Source organism: Balaenoptera acutorostrata, chromosome 10, assembly GCF_949987535.1.
Source record: "Balaenoptera acutorostrata chromosome 10, mBalAcu1.1, whole genome shotgun sequence".
Lineage (NCBI taxonomy): Eukaryota > Metazoa > Chordata > Mammalia > Artiodactyla > Balaenopteridae > Balaenoptera > Balaenoptera acutorostrata.
The window spans coordinates 679,072-692,965 of NC_080073.1; the positions used below are offsets into that span (position 1 = coordinate 679,072).

General features: G+C 65.5%; 1 protein-coding gene across 1 annotated transcript in view; it reads left to right on the forward strand.

The window, feature by feature from the left end:
• Positions 1 to 13,418, forward strand: part of PLXNA1 (plexin A1) — a 46,650-nt gene extending 33,232 nt beyond the window's left edge. Inside the window, exons 23-32 of the mRNA XM_057554735.1 lie at positions 42 to 108; positions 5,288 to 5,434; positions 5,516 to 5,675; positions 6,308 to 6,411; positions 6,602 to 6,698; positions 7,011 to 7,201; positions 7,279 to 7,448; positions 8,709 to 8,921; positions 8,999 to 9,149; positions 10,298 to 13,418. Coding sequence (XP_057410718.1) covers positions 42 to 108; positions 5,288 to 5,434; positions 5,516 to 5,675; positions 6,308 to 6,411; positions 6,602 to 6,698; positions 7,011 to 7,201; positions 7,279 to 7,448; positions 8,709 to 8,921; positions 8,999 to 9,149; positions 10,298 to 10,393 — 1,396 coding nt within the window. The 3' untranslated portion in view covers positions 10,394 to 13,418. The remainder of the gene's footprint in view (positions 1 to 41; positions 109 to 5,287; positions 5,435 to 5,515; positions 5,676 to 6,307; positions 6,412 to 6,601; positions 6,699 to 7,010; positions 7,202 to 7,278; positions 7,449 to 8,708; positions 8,922 to 8,998; positions 9,150 to 10,297) is intronic.
• The last annotated feature ends 476 nt before the right edge of the window (positions 13,419 to 13,894 follow it).

The window sequence follows — 13,894 nt, forward strand, 5'->3', positions numbered from 1 at the left end:
CGGTAGGACTGAGGCCGCCCCTGCGTGTGTTCTGTCCCCAGGACTGAGTCGGTGGCAGAGAAGATGCTGACCAACTGGTTCACCTTCCTTCTGTACAAATTCCTCAAGGTGGGCGGGCCCCGGGGGGCCCCGGCGGGGGTGGGGGGCCAGGGGCGGCTGGTGGGGTCTCAGCCGAGAGGCACGAAGGGGCCAGGGCCCCGGCGGGACCGCCCCCGGCTCGCGTCTGTCCTTTAGCTTCTTCCCTGCCCCTTGTGGAGGCTGTCCTGTCCTCACTCAGCCGCCGAGGCAGGGCTGGACGCCCGGGTCTGACATGGGTCCCGCAGCTGCATGTGGCTGAGCTGGGCCGTGCGTCCAGGCCCCGGTGGGGCGCATGCAGTGCCCATGGCCCAGACCTGAGGTGAGAGGGAGCACCCGGGCAGGGGTGTGTGTGTGTCCAGCACCTGGCCCTGGGCCAGCCTGAGGAGGTGCCCGGGAGGTGGGTCCTGTTGGCCCCGTTGTGAGGAGGCGGGCAGCTGCATGTGGCTGAGCTGGGCCGTGCGTCCAGGCTCCGGTGGGGCTCATGCAGTGCCCGTGGCCCAGACCCGAGGTCAGAGGGAGCACCCGGGCAGGGGCGTGTGTGTGTCCAGCAGCTGGCCCTGGGCCAGCCTGAGGAGGTGCCCGGGAGGTGGGTCCTGTTGGCCCCGTTGTGAGGAGGCAGGCAGCTGCCTGGGCTTCCTCTGTCGTTGCCCAGACAATTCCTTCTCGGGCTGGGAGAGCCCCTACCCCCAGACAGGCCCTGGGGAGCCAGGCTGTTCTCGGAACGGGTACAGCCTGCAGGCCGGCTAGACGTGGGTCCAGGTGGACTTTGTCAGGGCCGTGAGCAGCTAGATGGGTCGCCTGCATTTTAGAACTGGGAGGTCGTCAGACCCAGATGTCTGTCTGGCTTCCCTTGAAAAACCCGAAGGCTTGGCAGTCGGGCCCGGTCCTCGCACGGTGGCCCCTGCTTAGCGCTCCATGGTGGACGGGGGAGCGGGCCGTGGAGCCTCGTGACGCAGGCGGCCTGGGTCTGATCTCCGTGGCGGCCGTATGGCTGTGCAGGCTCAGCTCCCGGCAGTGTCCCGAGCCGGGGATGGCGGGGGGCTTCCCGTCCTCCGTGCAGGATGCTGCGCCCGGCTGCCGCGGCTCAGAGTGCTCAGGACGGAGTCCTGGCTGGGCTGAGGGGTACAGATGGGGAAGGGGGCGCGGTGTCCACGGGGGCGTGAGAGTGTGGATGAGGCGGTGAGATGAGAGCATGAGGAGGGGCAGGAGGTAGCCCGACGGGGACCCAAGGCCCTGAGGCGGGCGCGAGGTCCAGAGAGGAGGGGTCGGGCGGGGTGGGGCTCGCCCAGCGGGTGGTGGCACAGCGACGCCCAGAGTACGACGACGACGTGCAGGACAGGTGGCAGTAACAGAGCTGTGCCTCTCCTGTAAAGCGCACTGGTTTGCAGACCGCGTGACTTGGTCACGTGCTCATTAAGTCGTCTCTGCGGACCTGGGGGAGCGGGCTCAGAGAAGGCCCGCTTTGACGGCTCTGTCTGAGGACCCGGGCCGGGCACGTGGCCCGTGCAGGACGCCGCCGGCAGAGGCTGAGGGTGCCGTGGCCTCGGGCATTGCCCACAGGACGGGTGGGAGAGTGGAAGGAGGGAGGGAGCCAGGCTTGGCCGAGGGAGCAGGACTGAGGGAAGCCTGGAGGGCAGGGCAGGGGGTTGGGAGCCCGCGGCGGACCTGCCCCCGGCACCCGTCGTCCCGGGCGGGGTCCCGGCCGAGAGGCTGAGTGGGGTCAGGTGCACACACTCTCGCTGCAGACCAGGAAACGCCAGGCAGGGACGCGGCGTGGCTGGACTGCTGCCCACACGGCTCCAGGAGGGGACCTGGCGCTGGCCGCTGGGTTCTCTGTGCCACGGGCTGAGCGTGTACGTGTGTTAGACAGACTTTACATTTTAGAGCAGGTTTACGTTTACGGCAAAGTCGAGCGGAAGGTGCAGAGATTTCCCAAATATCCTCTGCCCCCCCCCCTCCACGCCCCCACCAGCGTGGTCCATTTGTCCCAGTTGGTGACTCTACACCGACATCAGCATCACACACAGTGTGTGGTTGGCCCTGGGGCTCACCTGGGTGGTGTGTGTTCTGTGGGTTTGGACAAGTGTGTAACGGCGCATTTCCATCATGGTGTCGTACAGGTCGTTGTCACTGCCCTACAAACCCTCTGTGCTCTACCTGTTCGTCCCTCCTCCCCCCAACCCCTGGCAACCACTGATCTTTCCACTGCCTCCATGGTTTTGCCGTTTTCAGAATGTCCTACGGTCGGGATCGTGCAGGGTGTAGCCTTTTCGGATTGGTTTCTTTCACCTGGTAGCGCGCGGTTAAGGTTCCCCCAAGCCTCCTCCTGGTTTGGTAGCGCCTTTCTTTTTAGCGGGCCACAAGCTAGTTTTCAACAACGCAGATCCTTTTCATTCCTCGCTCTCTTTAGGAAAAAAGTTAACTAGCAAGGTAATCCATGCTCTCTGTGGTGCCCCTAAACGGCAGGGCTGAGCCCCCCACCCCAAGTTCTGGAGGTAGCGACCATCTGTTTGGGTGTGTGTCCCCAGGCTGGTTTCTGCACTGAAGCAAATATCTCTAAACAGACTGTACTTGTGATGATGAGAAGTCCTAGTGTCGTACGTTTTCCTCAGCGTGGGGTTTTTCCTCTTTGGTGCCGTGCATTTTGCCCTGCACTGGGCATCCCCCGCTGTGGCCATCTTTGCAAGTCAGGACAGAGACAGGTGTCCCATTCTTTTTAACGGCTGTATCATGTTCCTTAATACGGGCGTTCAGGGGAGCTTGAATCTTTCCCCGGACAGTCCTGCAGCTGGCATCCTGACCCGGGGACCTTTGCTTGCCATGTCAAAGCTCAGGTGGGTTTCAGAAGAGTGATTGTGATCAGGCTTATTTTTCGTCTGAATACGCGCTGCCAGGTCGTCGTGCGAGAGAGGCTGCCCGTGTTCATCGTTCTGAGTCTTACCTGCCCAAGCCGTGGACAGGACCTGCCCCCCACTGGCCTTTCCATTCTTGCAGACTGCTTGGTGTGTTGGCAGCTGTTTCTTTAATAAGTTGTCACCTTTCGTTTGTCTGATCAACCACTTTTATTTTTATCTTGACTTGTATGTTTTTATCTTGTGCGTGTTTTGGGGGTGGTTATTTCTTTTAGAAGATGAAAAGAATTTTTTTAAGTCTTTGTTGAATTTGTTACAGAATTGTTTCTGTTTTATGTTTTGGATTTTTGTCCTTGAGGCATGTGGAATCTTAGCTCCCCGACCAGGGATCGAACCCGCACCCCCTGCATTGGAAGGTGAAGTCTTAACTAATGGACCGCCAGGGAAGTCCCAAGAGAATTTTTAACTTTTCTGTCATTTACAGCTCCTGTGTTATGCTGAGGAATGTTTTCTGTTAGTATATGGTGTGAGGCAGTGATCTCACTTGATTTTCTTTCCCAAATGGAGAAGGGCTTGTTCTAACATCTATCAAACAGCCTGTACTTGTCTTATCTTTGCACTTGGAGATTCACTGGCAGTTTCTGCACATTTCTTCCGGCTGGGCCTGAGACACTGAGGTGGTCCTCCTCCTCCCTGTGCAGGAAATGGGCCCAGCAGGGAAGGGCTGGGTTCTGGGCCTTCCCGTCTCCGAGCCTCTCTGCTCCTTGGTTCCTGCTTCCCAGCATCTGGGCGGGCCCGTGGGAGTGGGTCAGAGCCTGCCATCCAGGCCGAGAGTGAACAGCCTGCTCAGCCTGCCTGTTCTGTAAGGACACTTGGCTTTTAAGGACCAGCTGCTTTAGCGGTAGATTGTCTGGGTTCGAATCCTGGCTTCTTGTGATTTGCTGTGTAACCTCACCCTCTGACCTCCTGAGGTGCCCCTTTTCTTCCAAGAGGAGCAAGTCTCGTGGCGTCTGCAGGGAGAGGCGGCTGTTAGTGGCTGTGCCTCTGTCCTAGCTGATGTAACGCAGCCAAGTTCGCAGATGAAACGGTTTCAGAGATGGGCATGTTGCTGGAGGGTCTCGGGATGACCTGTGCTCACTGCTGCTCCTTGGCAGCTGTCTCTTTAATTACCGCAGATGCTAACGAGCTGCCTGGAGCATCTGGTTCCGGGTAGGGCTGCTCTTGGTGGGCCAGGGAGCAGGCCGGCAGCTGCCTGCTTGGGCCACACTCACTCCCGAGCTCCGTGGGGGGTGGGGCCGAGACGAGAGGGGCCTGTGTCCAGCTGAGGTGGGGACTCAGCTGTGCAGGGCACACAGCAGCTCGGTCACTGCAGTCGGGGCAGCCCTCAGGGGGGGCAGGACGGGAGCCCTCCTTCCACAGCTGTTTGTTAACGGTGTTTGTTGTCCAGCAGCATCTGTAGAGCCCCCCACACGCCCGCTCCGTGCTGGGCACTGGGGAGGTAGAGGGAGGGGCCAGGCACGCCCTGGCCTGCAGGCAGCTTCCACTCCAGAGGGGAAACGGCAGGGAAGGGAACAAGACCATTTAAGAGGGCTGGCTCTGTGTGATGGCAGTGAGGGCCAGGGGGCTCGGCCCAGGGCCCGGGAGAGCATTTCTGAAAAAGGGACGTCGGGTAGGGTCTGGGAGGGGCAGTGAAGACCTGAGGGGGAGAGTTCTCGTTGTAGGGGGAGCAGGTGCAAAGGCCCTGAGGTGGGGACGCGCCCAGTGGCTGCAGTGGGGGTGGGGGCGGCATGGGGTCAGAGATGGGCAGCGCAGACCTTCCCCGAGTGCCCGGACAGCCACCCTGCCAGCCTCCTGCCCTGGGTTGGTGCCTCTGCACCTGTGATTGCGTCGGCCACGTGCTCTGGAGGGAGGGGCGGCCCTCTCCTGCAGGCGGGTCCTAGCTGAGGGCGCCCCCCCATCTGATAGATGATGGTCACACCCGTTGTGGTCCCCTGGGCCCTGGGGGTGGCACCGGGGCCTGCGCCTCATCCACATGCAGCACTGGCTGCTTTGGGCAGTGAGTGGCGCCGGGGCAGTGGTCCTACCGAGGCCTGAACCGGGCGAGGCTTCAGGCGGGGTTGACTGGCCTTGGTCCTCCCCGCTTGGCCCCTTTGCTGAGGTTTTTTTCTGGGATTTTCATGCCCATCTCCGTGGGGGGATGGTCTGCCATGAAGTGGTTTTCACGGTCTTCCTTGGACTTTGGAACCAAGGTTCTCAAATTTGGCCATGTTGCCCTTTCTCCGTGCGGGGGGCCAGGGCCGGGGCTGGGGCGCAGCCCGGGGGTCCTGCACGGCCTGACGCCGCCCGCCCGCCCCCAGGAGTGCGCCGGGGAGCCCCTCTTCCTGCTCTACTGCGCCATCAAGCAGCAGATGGAGAAGGGCCCCATCGACGCCATCACGGGCGAGGCGCGCTACTCCCTGAGCGAGGACAAGCTCATCCGCCAGCAGATCGACTACAAGACGCTGGTGAGCGCCGCCCGCCCCGCCCCGCCCCTCCCGCCCGCCAGGGAGGAGGAGGGGGCTGACGCCCTGCCCGCCCACCTGCAGACCCTGAACTGCGTGAACCCCGAGAACGAGAACGCGCCCGAGGTGCCGGTGAAGGGGCTGAACTGCGACACGGTGACGCAGGTCAAGGAGAAGCTGCTGGACGCCGTGTACAAGGGCGTGCCCTACTCCCAGCGGCCCAAGGCCGGGGACATGGACCTGGGTGAGCCCGGCAGGGGCTCTGTCGCGTCGTCCCAGCACTGGGCGCTGGCTGGAGGGTTGGAGGGAAGGGGTGTGTGACCCAGGCTGGGTCTGTCGGCTGCTCCCCGGGGTGGTGGAAGCAGGGTGGCACTGAGAGGGCTGCACCCCTGCCGGTGGGGGCAGGGGTGGGGTCCCCGTGTGCTCTAGGAAGCAGGTGGGCCCTTGGAGCTGGGGACTCTCGAGATGGCTCACGAGCGGGGAGTGGGCAGGGGCACCTGCTAAGTAGGAAGGGCCGGAAGGGCCAGGGGAGCAGAGCCGGGCTGGACCAGTCTGGTCCCTCGGTGGATGAGGCTGGGGCCGTGATAGAGGGAGGCCTTGAGTGCCAGGCTAGGAGGCCGGCCTGGAGCTCCGGAAGGTGGGCACACCATGTGGGGCTGGGCTGCCCAGGGTTGGGCAGGCGGGGGGCTGCCAGAGGGTCTGGGCAGCAGCAGGGGTGTGGGGCTTCTGCTCTGGCCTGGGCCTGTCCCTCTGCTGCCCGGCCTTCACTCAGGGCCCCTGGGACCCTGCCCTCTGGGCCTGTCCAGATGGAGGGAGCAAGCAGCAGGGCAGCACCTGCCGGCCGCCCTGCCCCTCCAGCGCTCCCGTCCTCCTCAGAGTGGCGCCAGGGCCGCATGGCCCGCATCATCCTGCAGGATGAGGACGTCACCACCAAGATCGATAACGACTGGAAGAGGCTGAACACGCTGGCGCACTACCAGGTGACCCCCGACCTGCGGCCACGGCTCGCGCCCCTCTTCCCACGACGGGGCGCAGGGGTGGGGGCCAAGCTGCAGGAGGAGAGGGCACGGTCACACGTGGGGTCGCCCAGGGTTGGGGGGGAGGCTGAGGCCCAGGTGAGAGACCAGCCGCGGGTGGTGGGTCATGCGTCACCCGGCCCCCTGCCCGTAGGTGACGGATGGGTCCTTGGTGGCCCTGGTGCCCAAGCAGACGTCCGCCTACAATATCTCCAACTCGTCCACCTTCACCAAGTCCCTCAGCAGATACGGTGAGGGCCGGCGGGGCAGAGGGCCGGCGGGGGCAGAGGGCCGGCGGGGGCAACGGGCAGACCACTGACCTGGGCAGAACGCCTCTCTGGGAGCCGCTGTGGCAGCCTGGGACGGCTCGGTTCCAGCCTGTCCCGGGGACACTCGGCCTTTCCCCGGGCAGCACCGTCCCCAGAAACCCAGGGAGGTAGGGGCGGATGACCCCAGCTTTCGGAGGGGGAAACTGAGGCTCACACAGGGGAGCTGCCTGCCCAGGGCGCCGGGCGGGCGGGGGCGGGGGCAGGGCGCAGCAGCTGACGGCGCCGTGCCCGCAGAGAGCATGCTGCGCACCGCCAGCAGCCCTGACAGCCTGCGCTCGCGCACGCCCATGATCACGCCCGACCTGGAGAGCGGCACCAAGCTGTGGCACCTGGTCAAGAACCACGACCACCTGGACCAGCGCGAGGGCGACCGTGGCAGCAAGATGGTTTCCGAGATCTACCTGACGCGGCTGCTGGCCACCAAGGTGGGCGGAGGGAGGGGGCCTGGGCGGGTCACACGGGGCCGGGGCAGCCCCTGGAGCTGCGCCCTGCCCCCCCACAGGGCACGCTGCAGAAGTTCGTGGACGACCTCTTCGAGACCATCTTCAGCACGGCGCACCGGGGCTCGGCCTTGCCGCTGGCCATCAAGTACATGTTCGACTTCCTGGACGAGCAGGCCGACCAGCACCAGATCCACGACGCAGACGTGCGCCACACCTGGAAGAGCAACTGGTACTGGCCTGGGGCGGGGGCGGGGCGGGGCCGAGGTCCCCGCCGGAGCAGGAAGCCTGGGACCTGGGGGCAGCCCGGCTAGGTTGCGGGCTGCCGTGCCGGGAGGCTGGCCCCGTCCACTGCCCCGGGCTGCGGCTGGTCCCTCTCCGTGGGGGCCTCTCTGACGCAGCCATCGGGGGCATCCGCTGACCCACTTGTGGGGCCCCCTCAGGTGTGGGTGGCCGGGGTGTGTGTGTGTGCACACGTGTATCCGTGTGCGTCTCTGTGCGTGCACGGCTGCGTGCAGGTGTGTTGGCTTCTGCGTGAGAAACGGGCTCAGTGGGACAGAGGCCCGTCCCACGCTGGCTACAGCGATGCGGGTGGCAGTGAGAGCAAACACTCCCGGGACCCTCAGTCCTGTCGCCCCCTCACTGCCGGTCTGGCTTTTGCCTCCGGCGCTGACCGGGCCCCTTGGCAGGGTCTGTCTGGTCCTCACAAGCTCTGTGCCTCTGGCCTCCTCCTCCCCGTGCCCTGACCCCCCCTGCACACTGCTGCTCCGCAAGCCTGGGATGCAGCCCGGGTCCTCTCCAAGCGAGCCCACCCTGGGCCTCCAGCTCCACCCGTGCTGCCCACAGCCCTTGAGGGGGTCCACCGGGCACCAAGGGGAGGCAGTGTAGATCAGGACCGTCCAGGGGACCTTTCTGGGATGATAGAAAGTTCTAGGTTTGTGCCATCCACGTGGCCACGTGTGACTAGGAATATGTGACATAACTGGTGCAGCCGAGAACCTGAATCTTTAGCTTTTTGATTTAAGTTTAAACAGCGACACGTGGCTAGAGGCTGTTGATAGTCCAGCTGATGGCTGCAGTAGAGGTGGCCTTTTGGGTTGGGGTCAGCTGTAGCGGGGCTGCGTCTTTTGGACCCTTTCCTGGTCTTGTTACCAAGACTCATGGGGAGCCGGCCCGGCCGTGAGCAAGCACTCAGGCCTGGAGGACTGCAGCCGGGCACAGTGGGTGCCCAAGGGCGAGAGAGCCTGTGGGTGTGCACACCCTCCCCTGGGACCGTGGGGGAGGGGCTGGCCAGCAGGAGCAGCCCTCGCTCACGGCCCGGCTCTCTGGGCGTGTCTCCCCGGCTGCGTGGAAATCCATGGTCACCGTGAAGGCCAGAGCCGGGAGGATGGTGAGGCCACAGGTCAGCCGCTTCTCCCCGCCGGCCCGAGGGCTGCCGAGGGCTGCCGAGGGCTGCCGAGGCCCGTCTGACCGTGCGCCCGCCTGCCCGCAGCCTGCCCCTGCGCTTCTGGGTGAACGTGATCAAGAACCCGCAGTTCGTATTCGACATCCACAAGAGCAGCATCACGGACGCCTGCCTGTCGGTGGTGGCCCAGACCTTCATGGACTCCTGCTCCACATCTGAGCACAAGCTGGGCAAGGACTCGCCTTCCAACAAGCTGCTCTACGCCAAGGACATCCCCAACTACAAGAGCTGGGTGGAGAGGTGGGGGCACGGGCCCAGGGCCGGGTGGGGGAGGGGCCGGGACCCAGCTCACATGCCCGCCCGCCCGCCCGCCGCAGGTACTATGCAGACATCGCCAAGATGCCCGCCATCAGCGACCAGGACATGAGCGCGTACCTGGCTGAGCAGTCGCGGCTGCACCTGAGCCAGTTCAACAGCATGAGTGCCCTGCACGAGATCTACTCCTACATCAGCAAGTACAAGGACGAGGTAAGCTCGCCAGCCTCACCGAGCAGGCTCCTGCCCCAGCCCGGGCTGCCTGATGGGTCTGGGCGCGTCTCCAGGGCAGGGCACGGGCCATCCTCGACCCTCGGCACCCGATCTGCTTCTGGAGCCGGGCGTGCGCAGAGCTGGGCCTCCCTGAGACGTCGGGACGGACGACTGGCTTGTGGGCTGCACTGGACGGACAGAGCCCAGGGCCGGAGGGGCAAGGCGGGCGCGGCCAGAGCCCAGGCCCTGAGGCCAGAGCGGGCCGGGCTGCAGAGGCCGCGAGGCTGAATCGGAGCGTCCTGGGAGGGGAGGGGGAGGCGGGGCCGTCGCTGGGTGTGCAGGCTGCAGGGTCTTGGGCTGCTCCCGAGGGAGACAGCCTTTGGGGTTCAGAGACAGAGCCTGACTGCCAGGTGCGGGGGGCGGGGGAGCAGGGGCTGCGGCCGGGCTGCCCGGCTGCAGGGGCCACGTCAGGAGCCCGAGGGCTCAGGCGCCAGCTCTGACTTCTGTGCGGGTTTGAGAGGATGGGGCCGTGAGTGCAGGAGACCTGGCTGCAGGTCAGAGCATGGGGGTTGCAGCTGAGCAGGAGGCCCTTCAGCTGAGACTGGGGGAGGTGGCCCCGGGGGGAGCCCAGAGCAGGGAAGGGGGTGGCTGAGACCCGGAACCGACGGGCAGAGGCCGCAGGGCAGGGCGTGGAAGCAGGGCCGCGGAGGACGAGCCGTGACCTGGGGGTGGCGGGCTGCGGTTCTTCCTGAGGGGCTGTGCTGTGAGGGGTGCAGAGACGTGGGGCGATGGGGCTGTGGAGGGAGACGGCAGCACGGCCACGTGCTGGGGGCTGACTGGCCGCCGCGGGAGACTGGGGTGTGAGCACAGAGCCCAGCAGGACCCGCGGGTGCAGGGGGCGGGCCCTGGTGCTCGGGGACCTGGAGGGCTGGCGGGGACCTGAGCCCTGTTCGGGTGGTTTTGGGGGATGAGGGGCGGATGGAGACCCCAGGGACGCGGGGTCTGGGGGTCCCGGCTCCAGGCCCAGGTCCCTCAGCTGCGAGTGGGAGGGACACAGTGGCCTCAGCCTGGAGCCCACTCTGGACACGGCCGCTGTGTGCGACCCCGAGGCCCCGGACAGGCCTGATGCCCCCCTCCCACCTCCGCAGATCCTGACGGCCCTGGAGAAGGACGAGCAGGCACGGCGGCAGAGGCTCCGGAGCAAGTTGGAGCAGGTGGTGGACACCATGGCCCTGAGCAGCTGAGCCGTCGCCCACGACTGCCTGGCCAGCAGGAGAGTGAGAGGGCCCTCGGGGGTGGTCCCTGTGCAGCGGCCAGAGCTGGGAGGTCCACGGAGGCAGCCTCGCCCCAGCCATGCCAGGTGCCCTGCGCTGCGGGCCGGGTGTGCAGTCCTGGTCCCCCTCGCCGCCCCTGTCCCCTTCCCGCCTGCGGGGGTCCCGGCTCTTCATTGGTGTGGGTGAGACGGTGCCTGCAGCACCCTCCACGCCCAGAGCTGCTCGCCGTGGGGCTGGGGAGCCCAGGTGTGGCCGGGGGCCTTCTCAGGACAGTGGGTGACTGCTCAGGCCCCCGGGGTGAGGCAGGAGTCCTCCTGTAGGGAGAGGTTGGGCTGCCGAGGCCAGGAGGGCCAGGCCCAGGGGCTGGGAGGGGGTCAGCTGTGCCCGGCTCCCTAGGCAGAGTCTGAGGGCTGGGGCATGGCTGGCGGCTGGGCGGGGAGACTGAATGCTCAGGGCCCAGCCATGGTGAGCTGAAGTCGGTCCAGGCGTCACCACCCACCTGCCACGTGCCGGCAACCCTACACTCACCAGTGCACCGCCGCTGCCATCCTCCGATTCACCGCGTGCTCTCCGCGGCCGAGGCCAGAGCGCCACGTCGACCTCGCCCAGAGAGAGGCCCCCGGCTCCCTCCCATGGAGGGGCTGCAGGACGGCTCCACGCAGGGCCCAAGTGACTTCCAGAAGGACTCGGATCCCGTTCCGTCCTCAGGGCTGTGCCTCTGGGAGCCGCTGGGGCCTGGGGCTCCGGGTCAGGCGTGCACGTTCCCCTTATTTATTCCCCCCACCGCGCCCGCCCCCGTCCCGGGCTGAGCTCTCTGCTGTGGAGGTCCCGGGAGCAGCCCCGAGCACCCTCCTCCCCCCTCCCCGGCCCCGACCCGCCTTCCAGTGGCGTCAGTCTGGCCCCTCAGCAGTGTGCTGGCCCCTCGGAGCGGGGGTACATCTGGGGGCTGTTGCTCGTGTTTTAGGGGAGCAAGGGGGTCCTACTGTGCTCTGCTTGGGCAGCGGGGCCGTGGGGGCCTCGGACCACACCCACTGGCCTGGCCAGGAGCAGGACGCGGTGACCAGGGGGCCTACAGAGCCGGTCTGCCCGTCCTGCTCTCAGTGAGCAAAAGAACGCGTTTTTAATTAAAAAATCTGTACATATATATCCATATATATATATATATATATATATATATGTGGCTCTAGCCTGTCTCCAGCCCCAGTGGGGTCCTGTACAGTTACCTGGAGGAGGAAGAAGTTTACACTTTAGAATAAGAGAATTAAGGGAGTGGGAAGGCAATACCAAATGGTCGTGGAGAAAGTGGCCAGAGCTTCCCCGCTGGAGCACCCCCGAGGCCTCCGCCCTCGACCTGCAGGTCGTCCTGTTTTCGTTTTGACGTGAGAAGGAGAGGACTTCTCGGGCCGAGAGCTTCCCGGACGCGGGCCGTGGATTCCTGCATGACTGTGCTAGCGTTTAGTCTGACTTGATCTTTTTAAAACTGCAAGTGTTGAATACTAGAGGTTGTTAGGCCTTTTTTTCATGTTTTTTAATTAATCAGTCACTTGTGAAGGCAGTGGCCTGTCCCCTTTTCAATTCACTTTTTCGACGGTACTACAGATTCCCGCGGACTTTCAGGGACAGCTAGCTGTGGCCGGCCCCGCACCCCCGGCCGCCCGTCTTGGGTCCCCCCCCAAGCAGCGTGAGCCAGACCGCACACCACCATCAGCCAAGGAGCTGCTCCCTCGCGGGAGGAGGGGTGAAACCCGCCACCTCTGACTCAGGGAGCTCCTGGAACCGGGGTGAAGGGGTCCCTGGGCCCCGTGGGCACTGAGCAGGGCTCGGGCCCCCCGCGCGGTGGGCGTCCAGCAGGAGCTCAGGCCGGGCGGGCGCCGGCCGGGGCCGGGTTCCGTCCGGGTGCAGGTCTCGCTCCCCCCGAGTCTTCCCTGAAGCTGCTTCTGATCGAAGCCCCCGTTCTTCCAGCCCCGCTCGGGTCAGGGGGCTCCTCGGCCGCTGCGCCGCCGTCTTCAGAATCCAGTCCCAGCCCCCGTTCCTCGGGCCTCCCCGGCCCCGTGCTTGCCCCGCGGGCGGCGGGCTGGGCGGCGGTGACGCAGGAGGGGAGCCGGCCCTGCGGGCGCGAGGCCTCATGGAGCGCGTGCGCGGGTCGGGTGCAAGCACTTCAGCGCCGTCTGTTTACACACGAGCCGATCGCTGACCTACGCCTGCCGTCCAGCCCGCAGCACGGCCGCCCCTTCCTCTCCCGGGGCTGGAGTCAGGCCAAGTCCTCCTCCTCGCTCGTCTCCACGGTCCTGCTGGCCCTACTGCGCCTTCGGCACTGGGCCCAGGCACCCGCCGTCACCTCCCCGTCCTCCCGCTGGGCACTCGGACCCCAAGCTCCGGCTCTGGCCTGAGGGTGGCCGGAGTGTGGCGTGGGAGCGCCGCTCCGCGCAGGTGGGTGGCCCCCAAGGCCCCTCTGCAGCCCCAGGGCCGGGGGTCTGGGCCGTGGTGTGGGGCGGTGTGCCAGGGTGCCTGCCGCCCCGGGCCCCCTCCCGCCCTCGCCCGCACGCGTCTCAGGAGCGCCAGGGACGGCTGGGCCTCGGTCGGGAGCCTAGCCTCTCCATATACCTCGAGCTTGCCCGCACTCCCCGACCCGGGCCCCAGGCCCACGGGAGAGGTCCCCCCGCCCTCCCCGCTTTGCCCCTGCTGAGCGAGCCCCGCCAGTGCTGGAGCTGAGGGCTCACGCCGTTGGTGCTACACAAGCTAGAATAGATATATTTAGAGAGAGAGATATTTTTAAGACGAAGCCCACGATTAGCTGTCCTTTGACGCCGCAAACCCCCACCCGAAAGAAGAGCGATCGCTCGGCAGCCTGAGCGGCCCCTCTGCCGCCGCCTCTCCCGGGGGCGGTGTGGCTCGCAGGCTGTGTAAATACACGGCCATTTCCTATTTTACTGTCTCAGATTTAGTACTTGTACATAAACACACGTTAAGGAGAGAATAAACATTTTTGCTAACACCGGCGGCTCTGGGTTCTCCTTACTCAGCGGTGGGGGGTGGGGCGCTGGGTTGGGGCCACGCGGCCCGCAGAACTGCAGGCACATCCTGTGCTCCCCCCCGGGAGCAGGGTTGCCCGGGATGCCGGGACTCCTGCCCTCAGGGCGTGGCCAGTGCAGCAGGGCCTCCCCAGGACCACAGGTGCAGCTCCTCCGCCAGCTGTGTTTGGGGGAGCCGGGCATCACACAGCTCCTGTGCTCTGGGCCCCCGGGCCACCGGGGAACCGTCAGCTGAGACTGAAAACACAGGGTCCGAGCCCCACCCAGGGGGTCCTGTTGACCTGGGCCCACGCAGTGTGTTCTCAGGTCCCCTGGGTGTTCTTCTGCCTCGGCTCAGAGCAGTCGGTCCCTGGAGACCCTGTTAAAGTCCAGAGGGGCTGGGGAAGCCTGGACATTGGCCTGGGTCCCCACCCTGAGCAGCAGCGTTGGATCTGCACGT